Below are 16,785 nucleotides of genomic sequence, written 5' to 3' on the forward strand. Positions count from 1 at the left end.
ATATTTGTTTAACACTGAACATTTTTTTTTCATTCCAGCAGGCATAGGCTACCAACAAGGGACAATATAACTTTAAATAAATAAATGAGTAAAATAAAAATATTTTGATGTGGTCATCTTTGAGCCCCCCTTGAATAGCCGATGTTAGGCCTATAACTGACTGCTGAAAGAATGGAACACTCTGTAGCCTACAACAAAAAAGTGCATTGACAAGAGTGCAAAAAATGGTTCTATTGGGTTCTATACGGCTGATTATATTGGGGATATATACCACTCGCGTCCCTGTACACCTCGCGGAGTATTACAGTAGATATAGTATAGTTAGATACGTTGTTAATGTTATGTTCCTTGATAGATTTAGTTAGTTTAAACTATAGATTAGTTCATTTAGTCCCTGCTGGTTTTTCCGCTCCCAGTCCATAGTACTAGTTCATGTTTCTTGTTTTGTGTTTTGATGCTGTTTTCTGTGACCGCGACCGCGATTCCTGCTTTGCCCCGTTTATGCCTGTTTGCCGATCGCCCGACCCTGTTTTGTCTTTACAAACTGTGTTTACCTGCTTCCATACTCTACTCCCTTACGTCTCGCGACGTGACAGAATACTCCGGAACAGAAACAAAACAAATGCACGTGTCCACAGTAAACTTCCGTCAACATCCGAAGAGCACGTAGCTCGTGCACGTAGCTTGTGCATGCGCGCGCGCCCCCTCATCAAGGTCATGACATCTCTCTCTGGTTGCTAGGCTATTTGGTCGCGTCATCAAACACGTCATTGTTCGGTCAAATTTATTCGGCCTTTGCACTTATTCGGCCGAACAGCAAAAATGCTTTTTTTGCTATTTTTGGCCGAATAATTTCGGTTGCCCAACATTCGGTGCATCCCTAAAAATATTATATACAGTGATATATTATTGAAAAATGTATAATTTTTTAAAAATTAAATATAAGTTGTTTTTTTTTTTTTTATTGTATATACACAATTTTGTACTGATGTAAAAGTTTAAAATCAGCAACTGTCATAGATATATACAAGAAAAAGAAAAACCTAAACCACCACACCTAAAAAGTATCTATTTCCTGTGTCAGACAGCAAAGTTAAAAAAATAAAACAAAAATCTACTAAAAATGAGAAATACCCCCAAACTGTGCCATGTTGTGATGTGACCAATGAAAGGAAAGTTGTGACTCATTTCTAAAAAAATCCACGCAACCTCCTCATTTCAACAGAAAATACTAAAATAGATGTTTCTATAAATAATTAGAAGTTATCCAAATTAAACTGAGTAATATGGAAAATTTTGTTCTAATTTATCTCTTTAAAGTAGAATAACTCAAATAAGTGGGTGCCGGTACTCATGGATTTTAAACATTTACATAAACATTTCACAAAAATAAGTAATATTTCAGTGAGAAATTAGACTGTTGTCTAGGTGTTAGTTAGCTCTACGTATAATAGGATACAGTCGATATATTCAAGTCAGCTGTAGGTAGAGTAGGTGCTTCTGACTCGAGTGTCCTCCCATGTGTAGTCAGGAACAGGAAAACGGACGTTGTCTGTTCTTCTTTCACTTGTGAGAGGCAGCAGTGCAGAAATGCATGAGGACTGGATCGCTTGTATTGTTGTGCTCCTGTCTTTTTCTCCAACCTTTTCCTGCTCTCACTCCAAAGATGGGGAAAAAAACAGCTTATGCATCAAAGGTTTGTGTATTTTATTCAGTATTTGGACAACTGCTTAGCTTTCAGGAAACTAAGAAAATTACTAACGCAAAGCCACTGTGAAGAGAAACAATGCAGTACATTATTATGGGGTTTGTAAGTGGTAATATCTCTGAGCAAGATAATAGTCTCTAGAAAGAATAGTTTCAAAAAGAAAGAAAGTTAGAAAGAAAGAAAGAAAGAAAGAGCAGCATGTAAACACGATACACTGTAAATAATGTAACAAAATACATATTTGATATTTGACTGAAGATCACTACTGAGAACCTTTTAAATACCCTTCTCTAGATAAATATTTTCATTTTCATTTATATTTCCAAAGTAAAATGTGGCACCTGTAACGAAAGTAAAAACCATATTTGAAAAAAAAAAAAATAGAGAGGCGCGTGACAAGAAGAGAAGAGGAGGGTAGTGACAGACCACATCCTGACACATCTGTTCTTATTCACCAGAGCCTTATAAGCATACAACAACATGTGTTATTGTGTTTACAGACAAGAACCTGGTGATACGGACAGTGATGTCAGATGCTTCCAATGCTTCCATCAACTGCCCAGGTCTGGACGTTAATAAGGAGAACGTTCGTATCACCCTATACAAGGAGACAGAGCTGCATTTTGCAGATTTCCAAAAGACTAAAATAACAAACACATCAAAGGAAACGCAAAGGTTTAGTGTCTATGTTGAGAATGACACTACTGTAGATTATGTGATAGACAAGCCTCAATTCAATGACACAGGCTTGTACAACTGCACACTTGCACATGGAGATACTGCCAAAACAACTCACACTTTTCTTCTTGTTACAGGTACTGTATTTTCAGGTCCAAGCAGAAGCCAATAGCAACATGAAGCACATGTCTAAATGTATTAAGCCCTTCTGTAAAACTGTTATCCGCTTATTGCTCTCTAGATCCAGGACTTCAGGGCTGTCTTCATGAGGAACTGTCAGTATCTTGGCTACTTCTTGCTGCAGGCTGCGGATTACTGGCTTTGTATAACTTTATCACCACAGTTGTCATCTGCTCCTTTGCTGTGAGTGTCAACGCATATGATCCACATATAATATACAAGACAAAAGACAAACCATCTAATTCAGTTTATACCTTTCAGTTCTTATCTACGGTATGAACTGAACTGAACTGAACACTAACCCTACGAGGACACTGAGAAAAATGCTATTATGATATTAGCAAGTGAAAATATCTTGAACATTGGAAAATTGATCTAATATTTCTTATTATGAGATTATTATAAATCAAAAATAAGATTATTCAGCCTGTTTTTAGATTTTTACACACTTAAATATTTAGATTTTCTTATTTTACTGGAAGATCATTTTGCTTCTTCCTAGAAATTAATGCTCAACATTAGGTGAAAATATCTCCTAATAGAACAAGAATATTTCAAGCTTGAAATTAGTAAAAATCAATCAATCAATCAATCAATCAATCAATCAATCAATCAATAAAGAGAGAAAGAAAGAACAATCTAGAACTGGGTTTAAAAATCTTAGATTTGGTTTATTGTAATCTTATAGCAGGAAAGACTACATACATGAGACTATATTGAAAATATTTTCAGTTGCTAAGATTTCTTTTTTTGCAGTGAGGTGGGCAACCTTGAACATCATATGGCTATGTTATACAAAACTAAACAATATTTCTGTTTCTGAACCAGTGGAAACTCAAGCATCAGGATACACCGCAGAATGATTACTTCAACACAAGGCCAGGAGAGTTCTCAAGAGTTAAATAAGTTCAGCACCAGCTCCAGCTGCCACCCATCCACTGGTCATACCAGTTCACTTGTACCTGACCAAGTGACTATGTCCTGTCACTTTAATAAAAACATTGTCCTGTTCATCCAAGTTTCTATATGAATATGTATGTAATTTATTAAAATTCTTTGTAAATATGGACTTATTGGAAGAACTGTTCAATAAAGCAAAGTGTGTGAATTTACTCGATTGTGTTTATTTCTATTATTTAAACATGTTGATGTAATATTTTTATTTCACCTTTTATCCAATCAGTACTACAATAAAAAAATAGATATCTTAGCAAGTGAAAACATCTTGCATGTAGGCATTTTTTTTTTTTGGCAGATAGATTTTTTTCAACCATTTATTTCTTGTAGTGAGCTCTATACGTGTGAAATACAGTACAAAAGTATGCAAAAGTCAGATTTCAGATTTCATTCAGTATTTACAGTTAACTATTTGGTGGCAAACAATAATGATAGGACAATGTATTGTACATGAAGACCTGTGTGATTTTCTGTTAAACGAATTTTCCCATCATTGCTGTTATTATTCATAAAGTCCTTCAATTTTAAAACAGTAGAAATCTCTAAATATTTTATTTATAATATTGAACGTTAATGTTGACCTGCATTAATAAGTACTGCATGGCTGACTGACTGAAAATGGAATTAATGTACTGTACATTTTTCATTATTACATCATTATTGTTTGCTGAATGACCAAGGGTGAATTTTTTGCACAGTACTGTAAATACTTTAAATGAACAAATATGTACAGAAGTACTTAGTATTACAATAATAATAATAATAATAATAATAATAATAATAATAATAATAATAATAATAGGAAGAAGAAGAAGATATCAATTTATTAAAACGTGTCTATATACTAGACATTTTCACTTGCTAAGATGTTCCTACATATAATAATGTTAAACATATCAATTCAGATGCCAAAAAGTCAGATGAATCCTCTGGTCACATTTCTTCCATCAAAATATTGTTTCGAAAAAAATATCGCGTAAACGTTTTGTGCCACTTGGCATATATCATCACAAAATAAGAATTTTTTAGAATGCATGACACACACGTGAATCCTAAATTTCATGATTTAGCACAACTATTTCACAGAAATACCACATTACTGTTTCCATTCTTTGCTATCAGAGTTTCATTTTGAGTTAAGCTCAGAATGGTTCGGTTAAACTTTGGTTAGGTTTGTTCATTTTGCTGATATGTTGCTTTTTTGCAATTGCACGTTGAACATTTTTCCATCAGTTAGCTGCAAACTTGCATCACGTATGTCATGCAAATGTATAAATTAGCACTCAATACGGGCAGTTACCGTCAGCTTGAGGTTTCCTGCCACAGTTATGATGTCACAAAGGTTTCCACAATAGTTTGAAGATTTTCTAGCATAAAAAGACAATGGGAAATACCACCAGCATTACACAATGATTGCCTTCGTTATCACACTGATCGTGGGCTTCCCACTTGGGCATGGTGAGTACCCTACAATTTAGCTTCCTATGGTATTTTATTAGAAATCTTTTCAAGTTTACTGATATTTCTGTCTTTCTCTGTTACTCCAGCTTTCACTGTGTCTCAGCCATACTATGCAATAGGAGGACAGGGGCAAGTGTCTTTTCATTGCACAATTAATACAAAGTCACAGCCAGGAGAAATGCAAGTGTCTGTATATAAGGGAATGTATGGAGAAAAAAGGATCTGCAGTGCCTATGTCAACATCTCATACCCTCACATAGCGACAAATGGTGGAGTCTACTGCAGAGGTAATGTAAGCAGAGGCAAAGTGGACCTGACGATCTTTGGCTTGAGGGGGGAGGACACTGACCTCTATCGATGCCAAATAGATATCATCTTCCCACCACCATACATCAGCAAGTTTGGGAATGGCACGCTGGTGCATATACCAGGTAAGAGATGTTGCTGAATCTGGTATTCTCATTCTATATTAATGTTTGTCCACCCATTTACCTGTTACAGACCTCATTTGGATGTAACTGCAAAAATACTTTACCTTACCTGAACTTTTGGCATATATTATATACATAGTGCATTCTGACCACCTGCAACTAAAGGCTTAAGTCAGATTGCTTTTTGTTTTTTGGACGTTCATACTGAAGTTTAAGTCACTAAAAAATCCTTTGAAACATATAGACAGAATAGTGACTTTTGATTTAATATTGTTTGTGTATGTACTCTCACTGATCACCCTATATTTCTGCACTTTGCAGTTGTCAGCATCGTCTAGTAGTAGTAGGGCATGAGAGTTTTTAAGTCTTCTGAACTTTCCACTAAACATTTCATAGAAAACGTTCATAGATATGCTTTTAACACTGACCTATAAGTTTGCTCAGTAAAAGCAGATATAACTGATACATGTATGTCAGTGTAGGTGTGCCTTACAACATAACAACTGAGAATAAGTGTAGTGTAAAGTCTTTAACAACAGACCGAGAGATGGGGGGACAGCGAGAGAGACAGAGAGAGACAGAGAGAGACAGAGAGAGAGTGAGAGTGAGTGAGTGAGTGAGTGAGAGAGAGAGAGAGAGAGAGAGAGAGAGAGAGAGAGAGAGAGAGAGAGAGACCTTGTCAGGACTCTAGAGGGAGCCAGAGATCTGAGACCAAACATAATGTGCATTCTTAATGTTGTGGTTTATTCAGTGGAAACGGGGCCTCCCCAACCCACATACTGGATTCATAACACTACAAAAATAAAGCTTTGGGTTGACGTCAGTAGCTCTGTGGATTCTTTTATAGGAACTTTGATCTCTGAATTGAAGTATTTTGCTCTGAAACTTTTTCCATTTGCTAAAGGTTTCGAGCAATAAAAACCTTCTTATCTTCAAAATGTCTTTACTGAATTCAAGTGAATTTGCTGTACTGAATAATCTGTTATATTTTTCCTCTCCAGACAGCCCAGATTGCCCCCCTGAACACACGCAAGCTAGGATTCAGGAAATCCCCGAGATCACATATGATCAAACGCTTTCATTTCCCAACATTGTGCTGTCTGCTATTCTCATAACCACCACCATCACCCTTATTCTACAGGTAGGCCTACATTAAACCTTTTGTAATCTACTACTACTACTACAATAATAATAATAATAATAATAATAATAATAATAATAATAATAATAATAATAATAATAATCTACAGTATAAGTTATTTTTTTTAAATGCTGATCAAATAATGTATTTATTTTTCATACCCAGGTGATGAAAATGATCCTGACACAACGGAAATCCAATCACGTCATACAAACACACGTTTCACAGAAAGGCGATTACAGGAACTTTTGGTGATATCAAATCAAAAATCAAATCAAATTTTATTTCTATAGCACATTTAAAACAAAACAAGTTGACCAAAGTGCTTTACACTCCCAAAATTACAAAACACCAATACAAACATACAATAAAGCACACAAAACTCATCACTATTCAATCTCCATGCATCTAAGGACAATTATATGTACATATGTACAATACTTATCAGTGATATTCATCTGAGTCTGCATTACCTAAGAATGAAACTATTATACTATAATAGTAATAAATTACCACTATTTTCTGTTTTATCTGAAGGTAGATAAATAAGTCAGCTTGTAGCACAGCTTCCTGTGCAATTTCTTTCTAATTTTCAGTGGAAAAGAAACATTACATGTTTCCTATGGAAGTGTACCCAATGTTGAATAACTGCCTCTCAGTCAATTAAACAAAAATGTCAATAAAAAAAAATGTGTCACTGTTTCCTGTAAGAATTAACCACCAGATGTGCTCATTATATCAGAAATGACTTCTCTAATCGAGTAGGGTGTATTCAAAGAAGAACTGACTCTCTGTGTTTTTCTCTGTGGTTATTAAGAGTCAGTTGAATGCCGTGTCTCTGAAATGGTAGGGATGATTTCAGTTTAGCAGTGCATCACGTCAAACCATGTCACCGTAGGAAAATAAGAGTTACCTACAGCGTTTATGTGACACATCCCTGATCATTTTCAGTATGTGTGATTCACACACAACACTATAAATGTTCAATTTACATGTAGTGTCAAAACATTCGAGACTCCTACATGATAAATCAGCTAACAAGACAACATAATGCATAATAGCAGTAGCTGTAACATATGACTTCAATTCACTGTTGTTTAGAAGTTAACTGACATATCTTCTGTGCAAATCTTGTCAATGTGTATGGGTGATCAAGGATGTTTTTAACCTCAAAGCATGTTTTTAACCTCAATCACAAGTTTCAGATAACGTGACTGTATTAAAGAATTTAACTAAAGTATAATCACAATCTTTTATTACAAAATAAACTTAATTTTAGAAGAAATAGTGTCAATTTTACTAAAAACGGTTACCCATTACAGCAGACTTTCAGTCTACAATCAAATGTTAACTTATTATTAATTAACCTTTTATTACTAACTATTGTTTACATCCCAGTTTATTAGTTATTAGTCCTAACGGGTTTTTATTCAGTAACTGACAGATGGAATGAGTAATGATTAGTAGCTGTTTAGGTATTTTGAAAGTTTTTGCAGAAATGATTAAGTTTGCTAAGTTAAATAAAAGGTTTCCTCTTAAAAAGTCTGTAATTGTAATATGTCTGTCAGTCAAGGCCAACAGAAAGCATCAAATGATTTGAAGAAACTGACAGTATAAAAGAAAGCTCAAATTTAGAAAACAAATTCAGTTAAAGCCTGGAGTTAAAGCCTGGAAAATATTAACAGGTATATCTAAATGCAACCAACATCTCATCAAGGACTCTTCAGGGGCCTGAATAAAGGACTTGATGAAAGAAATCTACTGTTGAATAAGAGGAAGAAACCAAAAAAAAAAAATACACAAACTGTACATTTCACTATCCTAGCATAAGTCTCCTTATGCTACACAGATGAGCTGCTTTGGGACAATGTCCATTGTTAAAAGCACTATACAAATAAAACTAAATTGATGTATACAGCTATGTACACATGATGAAACAGAACGGCTATCCAGAGTTACTATGTAATCAGAAAGCTTACGTCTAGCTGCATGTGGTCTTAGTAGAAGTACTTCTGTCTTGTCAGAATTAAGTAAGAGGAAGTTAATAAGCATCCAGTGTCTAATGTCCTTTAAACATTCCTCAACTTTATTAAGCTGATGTCTGTCATCTGGCTTTGCTGAAACATACAGCCGTGTGTCATCAGAATAACAGTGGAAGCTAATTCCATGTTTATGAATAATCTGACCCATAGGTAGCATATATAAAGAAAAAAGCAGTGGGCCTAAAACAGAACTTTGCGGAACACCAGACTTCACATCAGTGTGCATAGAGAAGTCACCATTTACATTTAAAAACTGATAGCAATCAGTCAAATAAGACCTGAGCCAGGAGAGGACCATTCCCTTAATGCCAACAACATTTTCTAGTCTACCAAGGAGAATAGTACAATCAATTGTATCAAAATCTGCACTAAAGTCAAGCAACACAAGCAAGGAGACACAACCGTGAGAACAGGCCAGTAGTCAACGTTTTAACCAGGATAAAAATCTGAGCAACAAAGCAGAAACTCAGCAATCAAAACATAATCTGAGAGCAAAGGAAGTAGTGGAGATTTTGTTTTTCCCCGTACGTTATCATTTCAATTGATCTCTCCCAGAGGTATTAACATGCCATTATAAATTTGACAAAGATATGAAATATAAATATCACAAAGTAGGGATTATCAAGGTAATTGTACAGTTCATGTGGTGATTTTACTTTATTTAATTTAATTTATATTTCATCATGCTCTACCGGAAATAAATGAGGATGCCACTGCCTATTTACATGGTCCTAAACTTAATACTGTTAAAAAGATGTTAAATGTCACAGATGTCACAATACTGTCAAAAAGATGTCTTCCAGGTGCTCATTTCATACCGCTGACCATTATTGCACATAGATTTACACTCCCCATCCACTTTAATAGGAACACCTGTACACCTAGGCATTTACGCAGTTACCAAATCAGCTAAGCATGTGGCAGCAGCATAAAATCATTAATCAGTTAATCTTCATATCAAATGTCAGAATGAAGAAAAACTCTGATCTCTATGACTTTAAACGTGGAATGGTTGTTTGTACCAGAAGAGCTGGTTTGAGTATTTCAGAAACTGTTGATCTCCTTGGATTTACACACACAACAGTCTCTAGAGTTCACATAAGAGAGAAATAGTTTGTATATAATGTACCCTTAGTTTTGACAGGTATAGGTCAAAGGTCAAAAAGATACACATTCTAACTCTCTATATCTATATCTATATATATATATATATATATATATATATATATATATATATATATATATATATATATATATATATGTATATGTATATCTATATATATATCTATATATATATATATATCTATATATATATATATATATATATATATATATATATATATATATCTATATATATATATATATATATATATATATATATATATATATACATTTATTCATTTAACAGAGTGTTAGAGGACCTGTAGACTGAACAAATACTAAGGACATTACAATGTGATTATCATTTCACTTACCATTAAATTCTACTAAAGCAATGAATTTGGGGGCATGTTCTCAATAGTGATATGACCAGCAGTGGACTCGTGTATAGGCTACACGTGCTAATACATTTGATGGACTATTTTTGCACTAGTACACGTAGCTAATGCTAGTCATATTTAGCAGTGTAATTTGAATATCTACTCTTTAGTTTACCGTAGCAGTGGATAAGAAGGAAAAAGTTTCATTTGACAAATCTGTTCATCTAGAGAGGGCTTTTCATTTGTGCTATAGGAAAGATAAGCATGATTACATTTCTGCTTATTCATGTAAACCTCAACTACATTGTGTAATCTAATTTCATGTATTGATACATTTTTTTATTTTATTTTTAAAATTTTTTTGTCATTCGCACACGTAGCCTTCTAGCTCCACAGCCTTTGGACTGTGGATAGTTCTATGAGAGAGATAAAAGTAGTAGACACAGAGTGTTTATTTTTTGTCTATATTGCTCATTTCATTCAGTGCTTTAACGTCTATAAATCCTGCAGAGATGTTACGTATGAGATTTGTAATGTAAATCACGCTGGATTTTACTTACTATTGTTATAAAACTTAAAGGCAGTCATTTTTCCTGGTTTAAAAGACTGCATTCTACTGCAGACAATCTAAATGGGAAAACGTCATTTTAAAAATGGTTGTCAATTTAACAACTTGTGTTCATAATTATGGTAATTTAGTACAAAACACTTCAATTCCTTTTAAATAATGTGAAAATAAAGTGCGTTTGTGTGCGTCATATTTTTGTTTGGATGTGTAATACACATGGCCGTACCATGTACAGTAACATTTGTGTCAGGAATGGATGGGAACCCGATTTAACATAACTAGTAACGTTTGTGTCAGGAATAGATGGGAACCCGATTTAACATAACTATATATATTTTTATGAACTACCTCAGAGAGTTTCATATTCTATGTGAAAAGAAAGAACATGTGTGCAACTTCTGGGGGTGGAAAACATATGGCCGCACCATGTATGGTAACGTTTCTGTCACGAATGGATGTGATCCAGATTTAACATAACCATTTATATTTTTATGACCTACCACAGAGTGTTAGAATGAACATCTGTGCAACGTATGTGGGGTGGAAAACACATGGCCGCACCATGTATGGTAACGTTTCTGTCACGAATGGATGTGAACCAGATTTAACATAACTATATATATTTTTATGACCTACCACAGAGTGTTAGAAAGAACATGTGTGCAACGTGTGTGTTGTGGAAAACACATGGCCGCACCATGTATGGTAACAAATGGATGTGATCCAGATTTAACATAACTATATATATTTTTATGATCATGACCTTTGATCTAGATATAGAGAGTTAGAATGTGTATCTTTTTGACCTTTGACCTATACCTGTCAAAAATAAGGGTACATTATATACAAACTATTTCTCTCTCACATAGAATGGTGTGAAAAACAAAAAAAACATTGAGTGAGGGACAGTTCTCTGGGTGGAAGCACCTTGTTGATGAGAGAGATCAGAGGAGAATGACCAGACTAGTCTGAGCTGACCAGAAGAATATAGTAACTCAAATATTCACTCTTTATAATAGAAAAACATGTCAGCATGCACATCAAACCTTGATGTGGATGGGCTACAACAGCCAAGAACATGAATCTGAGGCTATCATGAGCACAGGTTCACAGAAACTGGACAGCTTTTAGATTAGAAAAAAAAATCAGTCCAGTTTGGGTGAGTCTGTGCACATGATAGCCTCAGATTCTGGTTCTTAGCTGACTGGAGTGAAACCTGATGTGGTCTTCTGCTGTTGTAGCTCATCCACCTCAAGGTTTGATGTGTTGTGCAGGCTAAGATGTTTTTCTGTCCACCTTGGTTGTAAAGAGTCTGGTCATTCTCCTCTGATCTCTCTAATCAACAAGACATTTCTGTCCACAGAATTTTTGCTCACTCAGTGCTTTTTTTTTGTTTTTCACACCTTTCTGTGTAGGCTGTTGTATATGAAATTCCAAGGAGATCAGCAATTCCTGAAGTACTCAAACCAGCCCATCTGGTACCAACAACCATGCAACAGTTAATATAACAAAAATCACAAATTTTCCCCATTCTGATGTTTCATGTGAACATTAACTGATGTTCTTGACCTATATCTGCATGATTTTATGCATTGTGCTCCTACCACATGATTGGCTGATTGGATAACTGTATAAAAGAGCAGGCACACAGGTGTTCCTAATAAAGTTGATGGTGACTGTATACAGACTATGTGATTTACCTATTAGCTGAATTCTAACAACACCACGTTGGTGTATATTTCCACAGACAATATATGTGCCAAAAGGAGATCTTGACTCTTCTTGACCATAACACAAAAAAAACTATTTAGGTTATAACTGCAGTATATTTCACATCAGTCCACTAAATACAACCAATACAAAATAATTTTTCAGTAAACATGAACTTAAGCATTATGTTTCAGTTTCTCCATTTTCTATCTTAGATTCATTGTCTGTGAAGTACACAGTCAGCTTTATCAGCATCAAACATTATCTTTTAGTTCATACAGACATTATCTGGATATAAATCACATACATTTGTATTTTTCTGTGTACCTCATCTTTTTTTTTTTTCTTACCTTTCATATGAAAAACAGGATGTTCTAGTACATATGAGGCCTCAGATTACAGCAAGCCTCTGCACTTTTAACACAGTATGTGTTGGACATATCAGTTGTCTTTATGTTAGTTTGAAATGAACCATAAATGTCCTGACCACAACTGGGACAGTACAGAGGAAACTAAAGTGTGAGTAACCAAGCACAGCATTTTTGGTCTCCACATGAAAAGAAAATTATATGTTGAAGACAAATGACATAATCAACATGCCATTTAAATGTGAACTAAACAGTAAGGAGACAAGCTGCTATAACTAAAGGAAAGAAATGTCAGCTGTATAATTCAAAATGTATAATTAAACATCATGGACATTATATCAAAGATATAGTGTGTCTGCAATGGACTCATTCATTATAATCAAAAAAAAGTTCAAAGTTAGTTAAAGAAATAAAGTAATATTTTAAGGCAAAAAAGTAACACTTTATTTCTATTTATTCCTATTACATTATTTCTGAGGTCAGCCTTGGCAAGCCTCACACAGTTTCCCTGAATGCCGGTTTCTCCAGATCATTTGATGGTCCTAATCACAGCGGTTTGTCTTGCAATTTGTTCACCACTTTATTCCTCTTATTCATTAATGAAGAAGTTGTTATTTGTAACTTTTTACACATGTTTTTATTCTAGTGAAAAAGCCAAGAACAGGAATGTGAGGCTGTCATGGGCACAGACTCACTGAAACTGGACAGGTGATTTTATTTCTAATATTCACCTGTCCAGTTTGGCTCATCCACCTCAAAGTTTGATGTGTTGTTCATTCAGAGATGCTTTTCTGCTCACCACTGTTGTAAAGAGTGCTTATGTGAGTTACTATAGCCGTCCTGTCAGCTCAGACTAGTCTGGTCATACTCCTCTGATCTCTCTCATCAACAAGGTGTTTCCACCCAGAGAACTGTCACTCACTCGATGTTTTTTGTTTTTCACACCATTTTGTGTGAACAATAGAGAATGTTGTGTATGAAAATCTCAGGAGATCAGCAGTTAAACCAGCTCTTCTAGTGCCAACAAGCATGCCATGAACAAAGCCACAGAGATCACACTTTTCCCCCATTTTGATGTTTGATGTGAACAGTAATTAAAAGTTCTTTTTCCGAAAAGTAAAACAACCTTGAGAAACCAGGTAGGAACAAATAAGTACACCCTATAATTCAGTAAAATGTAGAACCACCTTTAGCGACAGTTACTTAAACATTATCTGTAGGAGTTTATCAGTCTCTCACATGTGTATCAGGCCCTGATAAATAAACACACACACACACACACACACACACACACACACACACACACACACACACACACACACACACACACTATCCAAATGTATATTGTTATTAATATATTAGTGAACAGATGACTCTGCTATTGACCCTTTGCTTAAACCCAGGCGTTCTGTCCAAAAACACACATCCCAGTTTTGTAACCTTACAGCATTTCATGGGTAAAAGATAGATTTTTGAGATCGCCACTTCAGCTCAGCTATGTGCTGTTCTACTTGCACATAAGTGGTTCTTTCATACTCAGTCCAACTGTTTATCTGTCACAGAGGAAACAGAGACTGGTCCACTGGGTGATGAACTTTATCACCATGGCCTATAAGCTGGCTGGACATTTGATCCCTATCATGACATGCCACTTTACTCACTCTAGGAGTGTCTCTTCTTCATGGATGATACTTAGAGACATGTGAAATAAATTATGTGACTTCTAGGCCTGTCAATGCATCTTACTCCATATGTGTTGGGGTTTTCAATTATGGGTGGCTGTGTTCTGTGGCCGTCTCCAACCACATAGGCTATACTAAATAACCTAAATAACATGTCAAATTAGTACCCGCCCAATGGATCATTACTATTTTAAGCATATAATTTAGTGTAGTAATATGTGAATTGAGATACATGTGTGTAGTCACATAGGCAAAGATAGGCTATGTTATGGCAGTGTTTGGTGAAACAGGTAAGTGAACAGGTTATTTTGCAATTATAGCAACAAAAAAAAAGCAAAAAAAAACATTTTCAGATGCGAAACATCTCAACAACTGTTACGCAATACCATCTTCCAATTATTTTAAATAATTGTATGTTCTCTGTTTGGTTCTGTCCCTGTCTTGTCCAGATTTGCCACACCTGAAATCTGCTAACCGTACTCCTCAATCCTGCACATTCACACAGGAAATGTTTTTAAGCTATCCTGACTGAATTCTGTAAAATAAGTACTGTAACTTTAATTAATTTGTTTGATTAATGTTTAATGTTTAACATTAATGTTTAAAGCTGATCTACACTGTTTTTATTACTTTAAATCAATTTAAATAAAAAATCTAACTAGCCATGAATATACAGTATCTCACAAAAGTGAGTACACCCCTCACATTTTTGTAAATATTTGATTATATCTTTTCACGTGACACCACTGAAGAAATGACACTTTGCTACAATGTAAAGTAGTGAGTGTACAGCTTGTGCATCAGTGTAAATTTGCTGTCCCCTCAAAATAACTCAACACACAGCCATTAATGTCTAAACCGCTGGCAACAAAAGTGACTACACCCCTAAGTGAAAATGTCCAAATTGGGACCAAAGTATCAACATTTTGTGTGGCCACCATTATTTTCCAGCACTACCTTAACCCTCTTGGGCATGGAGTTCACCAGAGCTTTACAGATTGCCACTGGAGCCCTCTTCCACTCCTCCCGATGACGTCACGGAGCTGGTGGATGTTAGAGACCTTGTGCTCCTCCACCTTCCATTTGAGGATGCACCACAGATGCTCAATAGGGTTTAGGTCTGGAGACATGCTTGGCCAGTCCATCACCGTTGCCCTCAGCTTCTTTAGCAAGGCAAAATATGTTATCATGCTAGAATACTGCCCTGCGGCCCAGTCCCGAAGGGAGGGGATCATGCTCTGCTTCAGTATATCACGGTACATGTTGGCATTCATGGTTCCCTCAATGAACTGTAGCTCCCTAGTGCCGGCAGCACTCATGCAGCCCTAAACCATAACACTCCCACCACCATGCTTGACTGTAGGCAAGACACGCTTGTCTTTGTACTCCTCACCTGGTTGCCGCCACACACGCTTGACACTATCTGAACCACATAAGTTTATCTTGGTCTCATCAGACCACAGGACATGGTTCCAGTAATCCATGTCCTTAGTCTGCTTGTCTTCAGCAAACTGTTTGCAGGCTTTCTTGTGCATCATCTTTAGAAGAGGCTCCCTTCTGGGACAACAGCCATGTAGACCAATTTGATGCAGTGGGCGGAATATGGTCTGAGCACTGACAGACCGACACCCCACCCCTTCAACCTCTGCAGCAATGCTGGCAGCACTCCTACGTCTATTTCCCAAAGACAACCTCTGGATATGACGCTGAGCACGTGCACTCAACGTCTTTGGTCGACCATGGTGAGGCCTGTTCTGAGTGGAACCTGTCCTGTTAAACCGCTGTATGGTCTTAGCCACCGTGCTGCAGTTCAGTGTCAGGGTCTTAGCAATCTTCTTATAGCCTAGGCCATCTTTATGTAGAGCAACAATTCTTTTTTTCAGATCCTCAGAGAGTTCTTTGCCATGAGGTGCCATGTTGAACTTCCAGTGACCAGTATGAGGGAGTGTGAGAGCGATGACACCAAATTGAACACACCTGCTCCGCATTCACACCTGAGACCTTGTAACACTAACAAGTCACATGACACCGGAGAGGGGAAATGGCTAATTAGGTCCAATTTGTACTCACTTTTGTTGCCAGCGGTTTAGACATTAATGGCTGTGTGTTGAGTTATTTTGAGGGGACAGCAAGTTTACACTGTTACACAAGCTGTACACTCACTACTTTACATTGTAGCAAAGTGTCATTTCTTCAGTGTTGTCACATTAAAAGATATAATCAAATATTTACAAAAATGTGAGGGGTGTACTCACTTATACAAAAGGCAGTATATTTATGTAATATATTTTTTTTCGTTCTTAATTTTTGATAACTATATATATATATATATATATATATATATATATATATATATATATATATATATATATATATAT

General features: G+C 35.7%; 2 protein-coding genes across 2 annotated transcripts; both read left to right on the plus strand.

Annotated features, from left to right (window-relative positions):
* Positions 1–1,543: 1,543 nt before the first annotated feature.
* LOC108266154 (uncharacterized) lies at positions 1,544–3,678 on the plus strand. Its single transcript, XM_017469192.3, has 4 exons — positions 1,544–1,696; positions 2,209–2,523; positions 2,628–2,749; positions 3,395–3,678. Exons 1-4 carry the CDS (start codon positions 1,591–1,593, stop codon positions 3,470–3,472), a joined length of 621 nt encoding a protein of 206 aa, XP_017324681.1. The 5' UTR covers positions 1,544–1,590; the 3' UTR covers positions 3,473–3,678.
* Positions 3,679–4,888: 1,210 nt separating this feature from the next.
* On the plus strand, positions 4,889–7,250 carry cd28 (CD28 molecule). The gene is made up of 4 exons (XM_017469194.3): positions 4,889–4,981; positions 5,071–5,415; positions 6,417–6,556; positions 6,722–7,250. Exons 1-4 carry the CDS (start codon positions 4,933–4,935, stop codon positions 6,809–6,811), a joined length of 624 nt encoding a protein of 207 aa, XP_017324683.1. The 5' UTR covers positions 4,889–4,932; the 3' UTR covers positions 6,812–7,250.
* Positions 7,251–16,785: the final 9,535 nt, after the last annotated feature.

The sequence above is a fragment of the Ictalurus punctatus genome, chromosome 6, assembly GCF_001660625.3.
Source record: "Ictalurus punctatus breed USDA103 chromosome 6, Coco_2.0, whole genome shotgun sequence".
Classification (NCBI taxonomy): domain Eukaryota; kingdom Metazoa; phylum Chordata; class Actinopteri; order Siluriformes; family Ictaluridae; genus Ictalurus; species Ictalurus punctatus.

Bases quoted from the DNA above. Each gene is read 5' to 3' on its own strand.
- LOC108266154 (XM_017469192.3), top strand. From the start codon at position 1,591: ATGCATGAGGACTGGATCGCTTGTATTGTTGTGCTCCTGTCTTTTTCT. The intron at 1,697-2,208 runs GTTTGTGTATTT...TTGTGTTTACAG, and splicing joins AAACAGCTTATGCATCAAAG to ACAAGAACCTGGTGATACGG. The intron at 2,750-3,394 runs GTGAGTGTCAAC...TTTCTGAACCAG, and splicing joins TTGTCATCTGCTCCTTTGCT to TGGAAACTCAAGCATCAGGA.
- cd28 (XM_017469194.3), top strand. From the start codon at position 4,933: ATGATTGCCTTCGTTATCACACTGATCGTGGGCTTCCCACTTGGGCAT. The intron at 5,416-6,416 runs GTAAGAGATGTT...TTTCCTCTCCAG, and splicing joins CACGCTGGTGCATATACCAG to ACAGCCCAGATTGCCCCCCT. The intron at 6,557-6,721 runs GTAGGCCTACAT...TTTCATACCCAG, and splicing joins CCATCACCCTTATTCTACAG to GTGATGAAAATGATCCTGAC.